The sequence below is a fragment of the Petromyzon marinus genome, chromosome 39 (genome assembly GCF_048934315.1).
Source record: "Petromyzon marinus isolate PM22_M1 ecotype Great Lakes invasive population chromosome 39, UKy_Petmar_22M1.pri1.0, whole genome shotgun sequence".
Taxonomy (NCBI): domain Eukaryota; kingdom Metazoa; phylum Chordata; class Hyperoartia; order Petromyzontiformes; family Petromyzontidae; genus Petromyzon; species Petromyzon marinus.
Window position 1 is genome coordinate 9249754 of NC_133705.1, and position 16127 is coordinate 9265880.

General features: G+C 43.9%; 1 protein-coding gene across 2 annotated transcripts in view; it reads right to left on the bottom strand.

The window, feature by feature from the left end:
- The window catches only part of NPHP4 (nephrocystin 4), a 307452-nt gene that overhangs the window by 206523 nt on the left and 84802 nt on the right, over positions 1–16127 (bottom strand). The window contains exons 6-7 of one of the 2 annotated variants that reach the window (XM_032968292.2): positions 10694–10830; positions 2542–2732 (exon numbers count right to left, since the gene is read on the bottom strand). In XM_032968292.2, the coding sequence (XP_032824183.2) occupies positions 2542–2732; positions 10694–10830 (328 nt within the window). Of the gene's footprint in view, positions 1–2541; positions 2733–2959; positions 10589–10693; positions 10831–16127 lie in introns of those variants that run through there. The other variant, XM_076072909.1, reaches the window with a different exon arrangement.

Sequence of the window (16127 nt, forward strand, 5' to 3'; positions counted from 1 at the left end):
TATCGTCACGTGGAAAATTGATAGCGGCCAAATACTCCAAACACACGTTGATTTTCAATGCACGGTTTAAACTCGCACGTGGGACTCCGCAGGACGTGGACCTCCCAGGAAAGAGAAAACACGGAGCAGCCCGACACGGTTCCACCACCACCATCACCCTTCCCCCCGATCCCCCCGGCCTACAAATTCGAGACAACGGTGCACTGGCTGCCTCGTGGGAGCTGCGCCCTTTACGCGGTGCATCGGGGTTGAAACCGTCTCCCCGTTTTGGATCCCAAAAATAATACATACGTCTCTAGAATCATAATTTTTTTATTTAAGGGAGGCTTGCCTCTTGATTTCACTACGCTGATGCGAGCCTTACTTACAAAATTGTCCCAGGCACTCATACTCCGACGTGTTTTCTAGTTGACTCCTTCAAACAAATATTTGTAAAGCGACCTTAAAGATATTGTGAGAGAGCCCAAAGAAAATCCATGCAAACGAGGGGACTACAGCCACCAAGGTTGCTGCCTCGTGCCTAGAACATCTGGGCAAGCCTTGGTGGTCACCGATCCAAGTACTAAACCAGTGCCAACCACGCTTGGCTTCCCAAGATCTGATGAGATTGGGTGCATTCAGGCTCATTTGGTTGAAGGAAAATTGTGTTAAAACGTATGGACACAAGAAGCATCATCACCCCACCATCGTCGTTGTTGTTTGCCGGTATACTCTGCCACACGTACTGAAGGCATTTGAAAGTCATGAAAAGGACACATGACATACTTACGCTACATAATGAGCACGGGGGGGGGGAGTGGTTGGGATAGGTTCTTAAAAGTAAAGAAAATAATTGAAAAACATTGCCGGTTCAGAAACGCACGCTCAGAGGTGGCAAGATAACAAGGCGGGCAGCGGCGGCACGGGGGATCGGCGGACAACCCTGCACGGCACCATTTTCTTCCTGCGATGAAACCGCAGCATCTAGCAGGCGAGGCATCGTTATGCCCTAACCTTGCGTCTATGCAATGATCTCGGCTTCAGCCGCCACCTGGGGGGATTGATTGTTGCATTAGTAGATTGCTGTCCAGATGCATTACGAGCCCACGACTTAAGCCCGTTCGGGAATAAAATTATGTAATGTGGCCTTATTGTCACTAAATCCGCAGAGTTGAACGGAAGATGAATAGAAGAGCTCTGAATGATTTAAAATGCGCATGAGCACAATGGGTCGGTGAGTGAGTGAGTGAGCTCGCACGCCATTATCATTGCGCAGTGCAAAGTAAGAGACAAAGTAAGAGACTTTGCACTCTGGATTGACCAGAAAATTGCAAAATAGATTTGCTTAAAACATCCTCCTCCATTTGGAATCACATGAGCCCAATTACCCAACCAAGAATAGCAAATCCAAGATATAAAAATAAATGTAACAAATATGACGGTCATTTGATGTGATTTATTTTTTTCCCCCTGCTACAGCTGCTGCTGACACATGACGCAAGCGTTGGAATGCTTCATTAGAACCTTCAATACATTTCGCAAAATGTTTTGATTTTGTGAACGTTTCAGCCGCACAATTGACAATGCACTAGATTATGCCCGTAAAATACCCATCCATCAAAAACCAACATCCTGCATCCACTTACATTCCTTACCATACCTGTACGTAATATTTGTACACATTTCATAATTAAGCCCCTCTTCCACCCCATAGGTATGTCTACCGCCTGCAGCACAAACTCTAAGTCCAAGTTTTTCCCTGATAGCTGCAACATTCATGTCACAGTGGCCACGCATGAGCATGTATGTTGAACTTCTTTCGCACCGCACATAGCCAACCGTGCTACATATGTGGCTATTTCACATTCCCCATGAGAGGGATCAATCTCTCAAAAAGAGGACACCACTATTAACTTCCCGCAAAATGGTACTTAGTTTTGCATCCCCAAAGGGGCTGATAGGATGATTTTACACGTAGGCTTTGACGACCAATATTATGATTCATAATTGGATTATTTTTAGGTTCGATTGTGTGTAGGTGTGGTGTCAATCACAGTGATAACCCTCCACCACCCGACAAAGCCAAACAAATCAAGTTGTCACCTGGGCAAATGTGCCAATCACTCAATATCTGAGCTTTTGCAAACACCTGATAATGCTGGTTGCAATGTCGAGCGAAACTTCGTACAAAATAGAACACATTTTGCTCGCTGTTTAACATTACCGGTTTGCTAAAAAGCAAAATCAATCGGCACATCCACCCAGGAGACAACTTGATTGGCTTGGCTGTGCCGGGCGCATAGCTCTGATTGACGTTATACACACACCATCTGACCTAAAATGAAACCGATTATGATTCACAATTGGGTGAGTTAGCCCCCACCAAACAATATCATAAACTCGTGCAACCTTCGGATTCCGAGTCAAGAGCTTGCCCTTCAGGCACCCCCGTGACTCATAAACAAAACGTGCGATTCGTACGACGCAATTGCACTTTCTTTTTTTTTAAATACATGAAAGTGTCCAATCGCAACTTCGTGTAACCTAGTAGGCCATACGTACCCTGTGCGGGTTAGCGACGCCGAGCGCTTGTGGACGCCGCCTGTGCTGCCCGAGCCGCCCTTGCCCGTGTCCCACTCGGGCACCAGCACGGCCACCTGCGGGTCCTGCACGAAGGTCCAGCCGTTGTGGACCCCGATGTGCAGCCTTCGCTCCTGCACGGCGACCGCGTGTCCGTCCGGCATGCGGTCGTCCTGCCACGCGCAACCGGCCGTCGGGTCACGCACCCAAGCGTTACGAACGTGGATGGCAAAGCATGACGTGAACCCTTTCCCGTCCCGGGATGTCTTTAAGTTGCGGGGTTTGGTGGGGGGTTCCGTTCACCGCTGAATCTCGGAACCGCGCAAGCGGTTCGCGGTAATTTTTTTTAATTTAGAGAGGCGTAGCGCTGCTGTTTTCAAAAACATTGTACTTTACTCACCGCAGAGAACTGTAGCGACACGACCGCACTCTACGATAGCTGGCGTCGAACTGTGCCACACGCCCTTAACCGATTATGACCTTTTACTTTTTTTTTACTTCTGATTTGGAATCGATTCGATTCCGTTCGGGATTGACTCCGGAAGAAAAACGAATGATGTACACGTACATCATCGGAACAGGAAGGAGTGAATATTAATATAAATGACAGCGTTTGGCATTAGCAGCTTTCTTAAAGCACACAGCTATCATGGAAGATGTCCCTTTGCTTGCGCGTGTGATTTGGTGAACCCCACGCAAGTTTTTTTATATTTCCGTGTTACCTGCCGGTGTTACATGAGCGGTGTGTGACTTGATTTGTGTTCTCCTTGAATGTGTTTTGCCACTCGGTGTTCTGCACTGTTGGATTTTTTTTCAATGCTAAAACGTCCCTTTGTTCACCGAGCTCCTCCACAGGGTCATTTTTGGAAATCAGCTTAAGGCTGAAGGTTTCTTACCCGCGTAAAATACAATCAATCAAACAATCCAAGGCACTATTATTATTTTTTACAATTGTTGACATAGGGTAAAGCCTCACCGACTCTTATTCAGGATGGTGGTCGCCAAGAACTTGTTGAGATGACAACTCGTCACTGACGTTAACCATGGCTGAAACGTCATAACTCAGACAGCCAGATGCATGGCACAATGCGCTAACCACTGCACCACGGCTCCCTACGTCATTGTTGGGTAGTGTGGCCGTACAATGATCACCTACACAGGTGCCCATGTAGAATAGCAAAGATTAACTCCGACCTTTTTCACTCCGGGCTTAAAATGCGTGAACAATTATAGGAGTCTGACTGTTGAACTGCTTGGAGATAAATCAACGATTTTAAATGGCAAGGCTGTATTTACACGTGGCTTAATTAACACGAATCATTATGTTCACCATTCTGTACATTAAGTTAAATAATAACGATCCTTCATTAAGTCACTTTAAAGTAACACGATCATGTGCTTGCAGTGCTTGAGTGAGTTGCTGTTGACAATGGACTTGGGAAGAAGAATATGTTGTCATTTCCGTGCACATTAAAGCTAGTTAAAGCTTTCAAACAATAAAATAATCCCAAACACTAATACAGTGTAAAAAAATAGTTTTTAAGATAGCGTCGGGTTTATGGCAATCGATCAGTTTGTTGCATGTACAATTTGAACAATGAATTGGTGATGTCTGGGCAATAGGTGCACGGCCCAGGCCATAGCGATCAATGGTCTTTATCCGATTCACAAGTCCCTTTCTACTCTCGACAAAAAAAGGCCACAATTAAAGGAGTTCTTACATTCAACAAACTCTGTGCGCAGGCAACGAACACGCATCGTGTCAAACTCAATCCGTTCGGTTCCAGTTTATTCTGCAGTACCCTGTGAGCTAAGAAGCTCTTAAGTGGAGTTTCATCAAGTAAAAAAACACACCGTTTCCATGACAGACATAACACATCAGAGAAAAATGATTGAATACATTTATGAATACACAAACAAGGGAAGAAATCCTATAATTTCAAGTAGAAAATGTTTATATTTTAAAAGCTTTAGCCGATTAGGGAATTTTAAAAAGTGCAATATTAGAACGGTAAATGGGAAAGAAAATGGCTATAACTTGGCGGGTGGTTTCTAAGGAATGTTTTTGTATGAAACGTGGAAATATTTTTCAATAATTAATAGTAACAATTTACATATTTTTGTCAATCCATTGCTGAAGGCCTCCCCACTCCGTGTCCGTAATGGGGGGGGGGGATTTCATTAACTAAGTTCACCGCACTGGCCACTGAGGGTTGCTGAAGTAGAGCCAGGACCCAGATTATATATTGCTTGTAACCGATGTCAGCCGTGGCTGGAAATCGAACTAATGTCACCGGGTTCATCAAAAGCACTTACAATTAAACACGGTTGGCTACGTATGGTGCGAAAGAAGTTCAACATTATACAGTAAAACCTTGGATTGCGAGTAACTTGGTCTGCGAGCGTTTTGCAAGACGAGCAAAATGTTTTAATAAATTTTAACTTGATAAACGAGCGAAGTCTTACAATACGAGTAGTACGTATACGCTTTGTCGGCCGAGTGTCACGTGATCACAACTGAGCCAACGGTTCTTCTCTCCCTCGCTGCGGGATTGTGGGTAATCGTCTCCCATGCTCGGTCTCAGTCGGCGTGCCTCACTCGGCGTGCCTCACTCGTATAGTCAACATCCGTGCGAGCGTATACTGTTTACTATAGTGTTGTGACCACGTGTGTGTGCGTAAAGCTATTTTTTTATTTTGTGTCCAAATGACGTGACTGTTCTTTAGTAACTGTAATGCAACAATGGCCTCCTCTCCTCTCTCTCTCTCTCTCGTCTCCCTCACACCAGCCACCATTAAATTTAATGAATACATTTGATTACGTTATATTAAATTTAAATAATAAAAATATAAAAAGGTATTTTGTATTAATAATTTTTACATTAATATTGTTGGGTTGTGGAACGAATCATCTGCGTTTCCATTATTTCTTATGGGGAAATTCGCTTTGATTATACCAGTGCTTTGGATTACAAACACGTTTCCGGAACGAATTATGCTCGCAATCCAAGGCTTTACTGTATATACATACAACCATGGCTGGGAATCAAACTCACGTGACTGGGTTCATCATAGTACGGTGTGTAATCCCGCAGAGCCACCGCTCCGCCTGGCCACTTCTGAACCCTAAACGAAATCATGCAATTTAACACGTAGGCTTTCGCGACCTCTATTTAAGACCAAAACAGGAGGATTTCTCCACAAGTCTAGCCGTCGCCTAATTGTTTTAATTACTGGCGAAACTTCGCGGTTCTCGAATTGTAAATGCTGCGGGTTTACTAGTCCAACACTAGTAAACCCGCAGCATTTACACTGGTGTGTTGGACTAGTAAACCAATTGGCACGTTTTGTTTACGTGACGTTTATATTCATGCGATCTAACTCAAAAGGCCACTATTGTGGAAATCATACAAATATGAATGTCTGTCTTACTCAAACAAGTGGGACAGTCAGTGCTCACCCATTTTGCCAATTCTGAAACGGTGGTGCAAATTCCACATTCCTGTTGGTGATAACTAGTTTATAGGAAAGATGAAGAACGTTCACAACCCAACTTGAGCCCCGCCGAGGGAAGATGTGCCGAGTTGATCCCAGACCGGAATTTGAATTCCTGACTTCGCAATATGCGATTTGGGCCACGCCTGCCACAACGTCATGGAGCAAAAAATAAAGAATGTACCTAATAAAAAATAATGATCACCCAAAGCGTGACCTCGTAACCGATGACCTAATTTTATCTCAGCATGTAACCAATGGAATGTTGAACTTACATTTCTCTATTTTTACAGCATGCCATTGTTTGGTCATTTTAAACGTATCTATTATAACCAGGGTGCATGCATTGAATATCTATATAAAAAAATACCTTAATCTGTATGTATGTCTCTGAAACCTCGAGGGTACTTCCCGATAAGGTATAAAGCTGAAATTTGGTACATAGGTAGCTTAAAGAACACAAACAACATGGACAAATCTGAAAATCTGAGATTTTTCATTTTAAGGCCGCCAAATGTCGATTTTAATTGCTCCATAAAAATTTTGTGCGTGTCATTCAGAAACAGTTCAAAATATAAGATTGCGGGTTTTTTTCATTTTGTAGAGCGTTAAACGGAAAATAAAATTCAAGCGAGAACCATTGGTTCTATCTTTTATTGTTTTTGAGATATTTTGAATGAAAGCGGGGTTGAACTAAAATATTGGCATTTTATGATGTTCAAATCTGAATAATTCGAAAACGGTAAAAGATAGGAGCTTCCCCTCATAGAGTATTAAGTAAAACATTTTTGTGTTCTTTCTAATAAAAAAAAATACGAAATCTTTGAAATTGAGCGGTGTCCGATGGGTACGTCTTTAAATATAAGAAGTTGAATCAAGCCATCAACAATTTTTGCAGAAAATTGCAAATTTTTGGAGTCGTAGTTCGTGTATAATCGTAGATAACAAAAATCATATCAGGCTAATTATATTTACTGAAAACTTTTGCCTGGCGAAGACAGGCTTCATGAACTAGACTTCGATACAAAGTACATCAAAATCAAGATGTTATCGTGGGCAAAATTGTTGATACCACAAGACCCTGACGTTACTTCTTTCTGCCAGTAACCACAGCTGTCGCACCGTTAATTTCTGACCACCTACATCTGCCGTTATAGTATCCCATCATCTGGCTTGAGGTCTTCCCCCTTTGATTGCAGGACCCATATTGTGTTCAAATCACGAGTTCTCCTTTATTTTTCCCCATCTTAGAAAAATACAGTGTACAGTTATACCTCGGTATACGCCTGCTTTGGAATACGTCGAATTTGGTACACGTCGTGTTTTGACGAGAAAAAAAAATCCCTTGGGATACGACGCCTTGCTTGCTAGAACTTGTATGGGTCAGGATGAGTCACCGCGTACAGTACCCGCGTACACAATACTGTTACGGCTCTAACAAGCCGTAACAGTATTGTGTGGAATGACCAGACAATATCACACTTCAGGAACATTCTTAGAAGGCAAAAACAAACTTCAATGGACAGGGCTTTTAGTAAAACTCAAACCTGGTGAGCCTCAAACAGGTCCAAGTCAAGAAAAAAGACAGATAAGAGAAAGAACCCCAGAATTTCAGCTTCCTCAAGTTTTAATGGAAGGGGACTCTCCTTACAAAAAAATAACATCTCCTCCTCCTCCTCCCCTTCCTCGCCACCATCCTCGTAGGCTATCAACTCCTCTCAGCAAGGTAAAGTGATATTCTTGGTTCTTTCAGTAAAGTCACGTAGAAGGGAAACAATAAAATAATAAAAATATAAAGCAATAAAATAGTTTTATATATTTTATTATTTTATTGTTTCGCTTCTACGTGACTTTACCGAAAGAACCAAGAATAAGAATCCCTGCAGTCACGAAAGCTTTAAATCAAAAGGTAAAGTGATGTTAAATTTTATTTTTATTTATTTATGCATTTATTTTAATGTATGTATGCATTTTAGTAATAAGTAGTGTCTACATTATGTTATACAACCACATTAATGTATAATATGCCATATAAAATATAATTTCTTATACTCTGGAATGGATTGTTTCCTTTCCCTTCATTTCTTATGGAAAAAAATTCGTTTGGTAGACGTCACTTTCGGTATAAGTCCTCCTACCTTCTGGAACGAATTAACGATGTATACCGAGGTACCACTGTAATGTGTTAATCCCATTCACTGCTGAGATCCTATCTTCCCAGCAGTGAATTATTTTGGCTCATCACCACGGACACATTTTGCCCAATACATTTCTAGTGTGGTCGGATTCAGACCATCAACGAGCTTCTCTGAGAACCCAGTTAATGAGCAGGTGACCGATTTGATTGTAAAAGCAGTGCATCTCAGCCAAACTAACCCTGCCTGCATGTGTAAACTGCACGCAGAACACACCACTCTCCCGCTGCGATTCCGTTGACTTTCACGACTTTCGATTCGAGAATATGTTCTCTGTGTCTTGTTTGTACCGTCTCATTTGTCCGTTCAGTTTCTGTTTTGTTGGCCCAATTTGTTTTGTTATGATTTTCTTGATTCCCATTTCCGACGCATGGTAATTTCAAACAATAAACATACTGCTCAGCGTCCACAGGTCGTGTGTGTCCCTTTGTAATTGTCCTGTTGTTGTTTGTTTACTTCGCCTAAAGTTAACATTTACATACAATTAAGTTAAATAATACTTACACGCACGATTCGACGCATGCATTGTGAGTGTGAGTATCAGTTTCCTTTGATGAATCAATGGACTGTTACCTTGCCTATGATAAACAGTTGGCTGGATGAATTCAGGTTCCTGCTTCAATAGGTTTCTGATGAACTTCAATCACCATACACAATTTCGCAAATGTCAATCAGTGGACACCGTATATTTGTTTAAAGCGTTGTTTCATCTTGTAAGCAGACGAAAAATGTTATCATCGAGGGAGTGATGCCATTTCAATAAGATATTCTAAAATTATTTCGTCTTTTCTTTAAATATCAAGCTTCATTGATATATATATACATGAAAGGATTTGTATATTTTCTAAAAGGTTAGCATGCTTGTTGAAACACACCGGGGGGGGGGGGTACAAGTATTTGGAAGATAAAGTTTTTTTTGTATTGAACAATTTCGACCGCACGATCAAACTGCGCGCGATTGCTTAAAGAAATAAAATATATATTTGTCACGGAGAGAGAAAAAAAGGCACACGGAGAAGAGATATTAATGGACTCCTCTGCTTGCTTCCCTTGCCAGATTTGCGCGACAGCTGGCGTCATTGGTCTGGCCGTTCTTTCGATTTTGGCCTTTAGATTTAATGAGCGGGGAGCGTGCGTACGTGCGTACGTGCGCGTTCCCCCCGACACACGGGAGTGTGGGCTCAAAATCGCACTCCTTTGGCACACATGCGGCCGAGGCTCGCAAGGAGGGCCCCGTGATCAATCAAAGCTGACGCATGTATTTCAATAATAATAAAAAAAAACCTGTTGTATACATACACGCACACACACATTTATATGATATCGTTCTATTCATCCATCCATCCTGTCCTGTAACTGTGTGCACAAGGTCACCAGAAGCAACGCTGCGCGTTATGCATTTTTCAACAGAGGCGGGGTGTCGTTGTTGATGGATATATAATCTCGTGATGTTGTATGGTCGATGGACACACGTAAATGCGTCTATTTTATAATCGTAAGGGGCTGGGGGCTTGAGGTTCACCGCATGGTATGGTGGTCAGGAAAAGTATTTTGTTTACAACGAAACAATAATCCGGCCCAGCTCTGAGGGCTCACACTTAAGAATGATTCCTGCACCTCCGATTAGCCAAGTTGGCTAGGTACGGTGCGAAAGATGTTCAACGTACATGCACGTGATCGGCGAGCAAAATCCACATTGTTGTAAGAGCACGAATAAAGCACTGACGTGTGTTGGGGAAAGAGAGGCTTATGGACATTGCACGTGCACGCCAACGGCTCTTTTGCCAAATCCGCTGCTGGATTAAGGCTTCCTGATGCTGCGCAGATCATGGCGGGCGCGGATTGAAGGCGGGGAGTATAGATGCGGGAGCATAGAAGTACAGAACAATTGATTTTGTTGTGATATTCTCTGCTGCTCAAACTATATATATATGCTACGGTGGCAAGATGTGAACTACCTCGCCTGGTATACAAGAGGCCGTGGGTTCGATCCCGACCCTGACGCCTATATATTTGGTGTTTGAATGTTCTCTCCCCGTGGTCACGCAGAATGTTCTCCTGGTCCTCCTATTTTTCCCTCGACATTTAGAAACAAGCGTTTAGAGTATTTTGCTGCTATAAACGTCCACGTGACTAGCCACTTCGTTGGGCGATCATTTGTGGCCAGGATGCTTCTGAAAAAGAGCTATATAGCTCAGTGGGCCTTACCTGGTAAAATGAAAGTATCTTAGTTTATATTCTTGGTTCTTTCGGTAAAGTCACGTAGAAGGGAAACAAAATAATAAAAATATAAAACAATAAAATTCTCACGACCTTTCGACTGCAACACAAGCAATCATCATCAGGTGTGAAAACCACAACAAGAAAATGTGAAAAAAGTGGCGGTTATTTTTAACGTTAGTTTAGTTTATATAGGGTGTATGCTGGTGAGTGCCCATTCTTACCGCGTTGAGTCGGTCTTGATTGAGAAGGCTCAGCAAGGTTTCTTCAAATCGCTCCAGCGACGGAGGCAGAGTTACCGTGATGTGGTCAAGATAGCAGGGACTGGACTTCAAAAGTCTTGGCTTCAACAGGGCATCACCTGAAGGAATGTAATGCAACGGCTGTTACAGCACTTCTAAAAGCCACGCAAGACGCAACGGAAATATTATGGCAATTGCTGCCAACAAACGTCGCTGGCAATAGTTGCCGTGATATTTTTTTCGTAAAAAACACGTGGTTGCCGAAATCTGGAAAAATGTGATCGCCCCTTCACTCCAGTGGGAAACCGGGAAAGCAACTTCCAATAAGGTCACATGTATTCCCAAGGTTGTGTGTCTGTAGACCAATCATCGTTCACTCAAACATTTTCAACTCTGTGACGCTTCCATCCAAGTTGGCAAAGTTATTCATGGTCGATGCCCTGCCAATGAATGTTGGCAGCAAAAATGTCCCCTAATACTGCCCTGGTGTACATGGCCGTCATACAATAATCAATTCTTCTTTTGCACGGGCAGGGCAAATAACAAATGTATATGTTGATGTCGCGCGGATTTAAGCAATGCTCGGGTAGGACAGACAACATTGTAAAAAGGGACGGATGGACCCACGGTCGAGCGCCTTGATGGAACGGCAATGAGAGAATAGAACGGCGTCCCGGGAGGACGCCCGCCGAAAATTTTGGAACGGGGAGTTCGGCTCGTCGTGCCGGTGTTCGGTGGATCGTTGCATCACGGGGATCGTGATGTATGGCAGCGGCTTGGGCAAGTTCTCATCCAGCAGTCCATTAACCACGGCCGAATAATGATGAATTTTTAAACAAAGTTAATATCAAAAGCAAGCGGGATACATTATAACATAAATATAATTCAGACCATCTGTGTGGTATGATTTTCCTCTTTCTAAAACGGAGGAACGTGTAACTTTTGAAACAACATGTCCAGGAGCGGGGTGGCAAAAGCAGGTTCGAAAAATAAATTTTCGTGCAATCAATGGAGATTGCACACAAATAATATTGAACAAAATTGGTGCGGTGTTTGAACTTGATTTAGGAAACACCCCCCCCCCCGCCCTCCGTCCACTCCCCCCGCCCCCCCAATCTGATGATACAGAAAAACATAGATGTCAAACCACAGAACAAAACGCTTACCAGCACAGAACACGGAGAGAATATTGCACAGAATAAGTGAAAACATCATCAGTAATCACGGGGTGAGAGTACCTTCTGAGGAAAAATACAGTCAGTTCTATATTTACGTTCTAAGTAACTGAACAATAAATTCGGGGGATGTGCATTGCTGAGTGATTTAAGATTGTGATGCTTGGAGACTTGAATGTGATCTCGGAAATTGGTTCATTCTATGTGTTCTCTTTTGTATGAATCTATGTTCAATTGGCTCACGTTATCCTCTGCCACTTTTTAAATTGCTACGCTTATTCGGAAAGCAGCATTTGGCAATATCTTTGTTTTTGTGGTGCAGGGTTTCGATTGACACATAGCTCATTATTATTATTATTATGCTTGTCTAACCAGAAATGCTTCATCGAGTCTCGGGACCCTTTTTAGCGAGGGTCCTTTTAAGTTTCCACAGTAGGTCGGCAATCATTTGCTACTTATCAATTCAATTTCATTAGATTAGCAAATTTTAGACACATGACGCCGGCACACAAACGGCCTACTCTTGCGAATGACACCACGGGATCTTTAAAGTTCAAGGTGAAGCACAGACGGTGCGTAGTTATGCGGTGGTTACGCCCGCGGTATTAGCCAGGGCAGCCACTGGATCCCCCGAACTGTGAACCTCCACAACAAGACCCAGCGAACACACTGGGTCTTGTCGCCGCCCAAAGATAGCAAACAAATTTCTGAAGAAAAAAAAACACAACGCAGATATCTTAATATATTCATGACACAGCAAAGACAACTTTTCATGTGTGAAGGAGCTGTTTTTTTTTTAACGTGCGTTGGCATTTATCCATTTATCTCCGTAGCGTTTCCGTGATGAATGCAGAGCAGATTAGAATGTACTGGCACTTGCTCTGGCTCTTGTGCCATCTCAGTCCCTCCATGTAAGCCCTCACCCCTCTTGTGTTATAATTCTAACTCTAAATGTTCTATCTTTACAGGTGACGAATGAAAGGAAGGGGTATCAAACTAGATTCGAAGCTTTCGTGACTGCAAGGAATCACTCTTTGGTTCTTTCGGTAAAGTCACGTAGAAATAAATTGAATTAAAAAAATAGGGGTTATCATCATGACATTTCGTTCAATACAGCGTCGTCATTCGTACAAATCGCTGAGGAACCAAAGACTGGAAGGCAGCCAGGTGGTGAGCCAGCACCAATAACAGTCCGAGCTCTGCATTTCTCTATATATAAAGATGTTTTCAGCCAATTAATGAGAGCCTCCTCGCACGCGCGGAGAAAAGCTACGCTGTGGGATGGGACAACACTTCATCCCCGTAGAGCTGGAAACAGATGGAGATTAGTCTTAACTCGCAACACTGCCTTCTCCCAGCAAACCAGGGTATGGCACATCGACGCACACGAAAAGGGAGTCTTGCAGCAACATTTGTGCGATCCACCAACCTTCGCCTAGACAGTGTTCTATTACAGGCCACGTACCAATGCCCGGCACCTGCAACCTCCATTATTGACATGCAAAAACATATGGGTTTAATGCCCGTGAGGACGTGAAATTATCTCTAACAGTGTTTAGGAATACTTAATTACACTAAGATACAATTAGTCATATAACAGTATCCACATATACGGATTTGAGTGTCCGTTGTGGGTAGGATGGATGGGCGTAAAGTTTGAGTCCCAATTCCCATTGTAAAAATGAAATCTTACAAAAGTACGAAATAATCCTCTTTCACGTAATGAGCTGGCGCTTCCGAGCGCATTTCGGTCCCATTATGTTATTGCCATTTTAGAAGCCGAACATTTTAAAGCCACAACACTCGGTAATCTAGAGACGATTTCACGGCTAACCATTGGTGTGATATGCAGCGGTGCCCCACACTCAAATGGATTTGGCGATCTCCCAGCAAAACTTCTCCGCCAGGCAACGGTGTAGCATGCGGCTACAATTCCACAAGATGTCTGGAGGTGCATCTCTAACCTTAATGCGCTACAATGGAATAAATTGCAGCATATCTCGTACATGCAAATGGTTAACTCTTTTCTCGAATGCAATAAGATGTTCCGGGCTATCTTGCGAGCAACCGAGTGTGGTAAATTTTTATCCTTTAAATTAACAAGCTGTCAAGTGAACACTGCTGGGGTCCGTTGGGTAAGGGTGTCTGAGCAGAGGTGCAGTCCCCACAATTGGGCCGTGCGCAATTGTACTAAATCGGAGAACCGTGATCTCCCGGGGCTACCAATGTTACTTCGAGCAACACCTCATCCTCGTCCTCCACTTTATTTTGTTCGGCTACCGTACTCCGGGGATTATGCAGAATCGTGGGAAAGCATAAGGGTCACAGGACGTGAAATCTGGACGGGTACGCTTTCGCATTACGTCCCAGCGCAAATGAGATTACAGCGACTGGCTGCTGCTCATCCGATGGAATATCTGCAGGTGTAGAAAACATTTGCCTTGGATAAGCCGGCTTTTGCTTAGACTACCGGCTACCGCAGCATTAACAGCTGCGTGCCATTCGTCTCTGACGTGTTCCCTTCTTCGGATACCACTCTGTCATTAGTCTCCATCAACCGGCCATCATCCCGGCCATCATCCCTTCTCGCGACATGTCCTGCCAAGCCCACTTACTTTTCGCAATGGTGATTGTCACATCGTTGACTTGTGAATGTTCTCTAATCGACATAATATTCCTCTCTCCTATCTCTCAGCGCAACTCCCGGAAAGCACCTCCTTACGCGCTTTTTATTAAAAAAAAAATTCAGCTCTTTGTACCAAAGGACACAATTATCATGATTAGCAAAATGAAAAATCACTCAAGCATCATGCAACTATTTCATTTTATAAGCAAACTGTATGACAGTGTGTACTTCAGACATCAAGTTTCAAGTTTCATTTGTTAGGTATAGCCCTGTGAGCCATACGGCTCTTAGGTCGGGTGTAACTGCAACAAACAAAATATGAATCTACATTGCAGAAAACTATTACACCACAACCAGACCAAAATAACGCTACAAAAACAATGTAACAACAATAATCATAGGAACTGTGATTTTAAATTTAACAATATACGATATACATAACACGTACGACAAAACCTGCAGCCATAGCTGGCAGCACGACACTCCCAGTGTATGATGTGTGAGTGAGTCAGCAGCAGCGTGAGTGAGTGTATGATGTGTGAGTGAGTCAGTGGTAGTGTGAGTCAGTGTATGATGTGTGAGTGAATCAGCAGCAGCGTGAGTGAGTGTATGATGTGTGAGTCAGCGCACGATGTGCTAGTCAGCGGCAGTGTGAGTGAGTCAGTGTATGATGTGCGAGTGAGCCAGCACACGATGAGTGAACCTGTGTATGATGAGTGAATGGGTCAGTCGTTGTACGAGTGTATGATGTGTGAGTGAGTAAGCGCGTGATGAGCGAGTCAGTGCATGATGTGTGAGTGAGTAAGCGCATGATGGGTGAGTCAGTGCATGATGTGTGAGTGAGTCAGTGTATGATGTGTGAGTGAGTCAGTGTATGATGTGTGAGAAAGTCAGTGTATGATGTGTGAGTGAGTCAGTGTATGATGTGTGAGAAAGTCAGTGTCGGCTCCCTCGCTCGCTCCGTCGGCCCCCCCCCCGCTCCGTCGGGCCCCCCCCCCGGCTCCGTCGCCCCCCCCCCGGCTCCGTCGCCCCCCCCCGGCTCCGTCGCCCCCCGCCCGGCTCCGGGGGGGGGGGGGCGGAGCGGCGGCCCTGCCAGCCGCTGCTGGGAGCGCGAACGTCTCAGGTGGCCATCGGTAAAAGCATCCTTATAGCCTGTGCTCGAGTCATCCATTTGTAGAACGGGTGGCGCTACGGATGCTTAAAAAGATAGCGGTGTCTCTTAGTGACATTGACGCCAACAGAATCACAGGGACAATTATGCAGCACCAATGGGTGACAGGCAGTGCAAGTGCCCAAGCCCCCACCCTTCAGCCTGCCCTTGCGGCCCCCAATCCTTTATCGCATCATTACTATTAAGAAACGTAAAGTCATCAGGATGAATTGCAAAGGGGGTCTGATCCTGAGAGCGTGGCACCACACAAAGCTTCTGTTCGTTTCAGGACAATTCGTGGCATTCGGGCCGAGCGTTCGGATCAGGCAAAGGAAACCACACGGAGATGCACAGCTCTCTCTCTCTCGCCTCTTAGGAGTTATTTACAGATCCCCTTAGTTTGGTTATCTTGAGTTGTAAATGTCGCCATTGATTACTAAATAAACGAGTCCGAAAGTCTGAGAC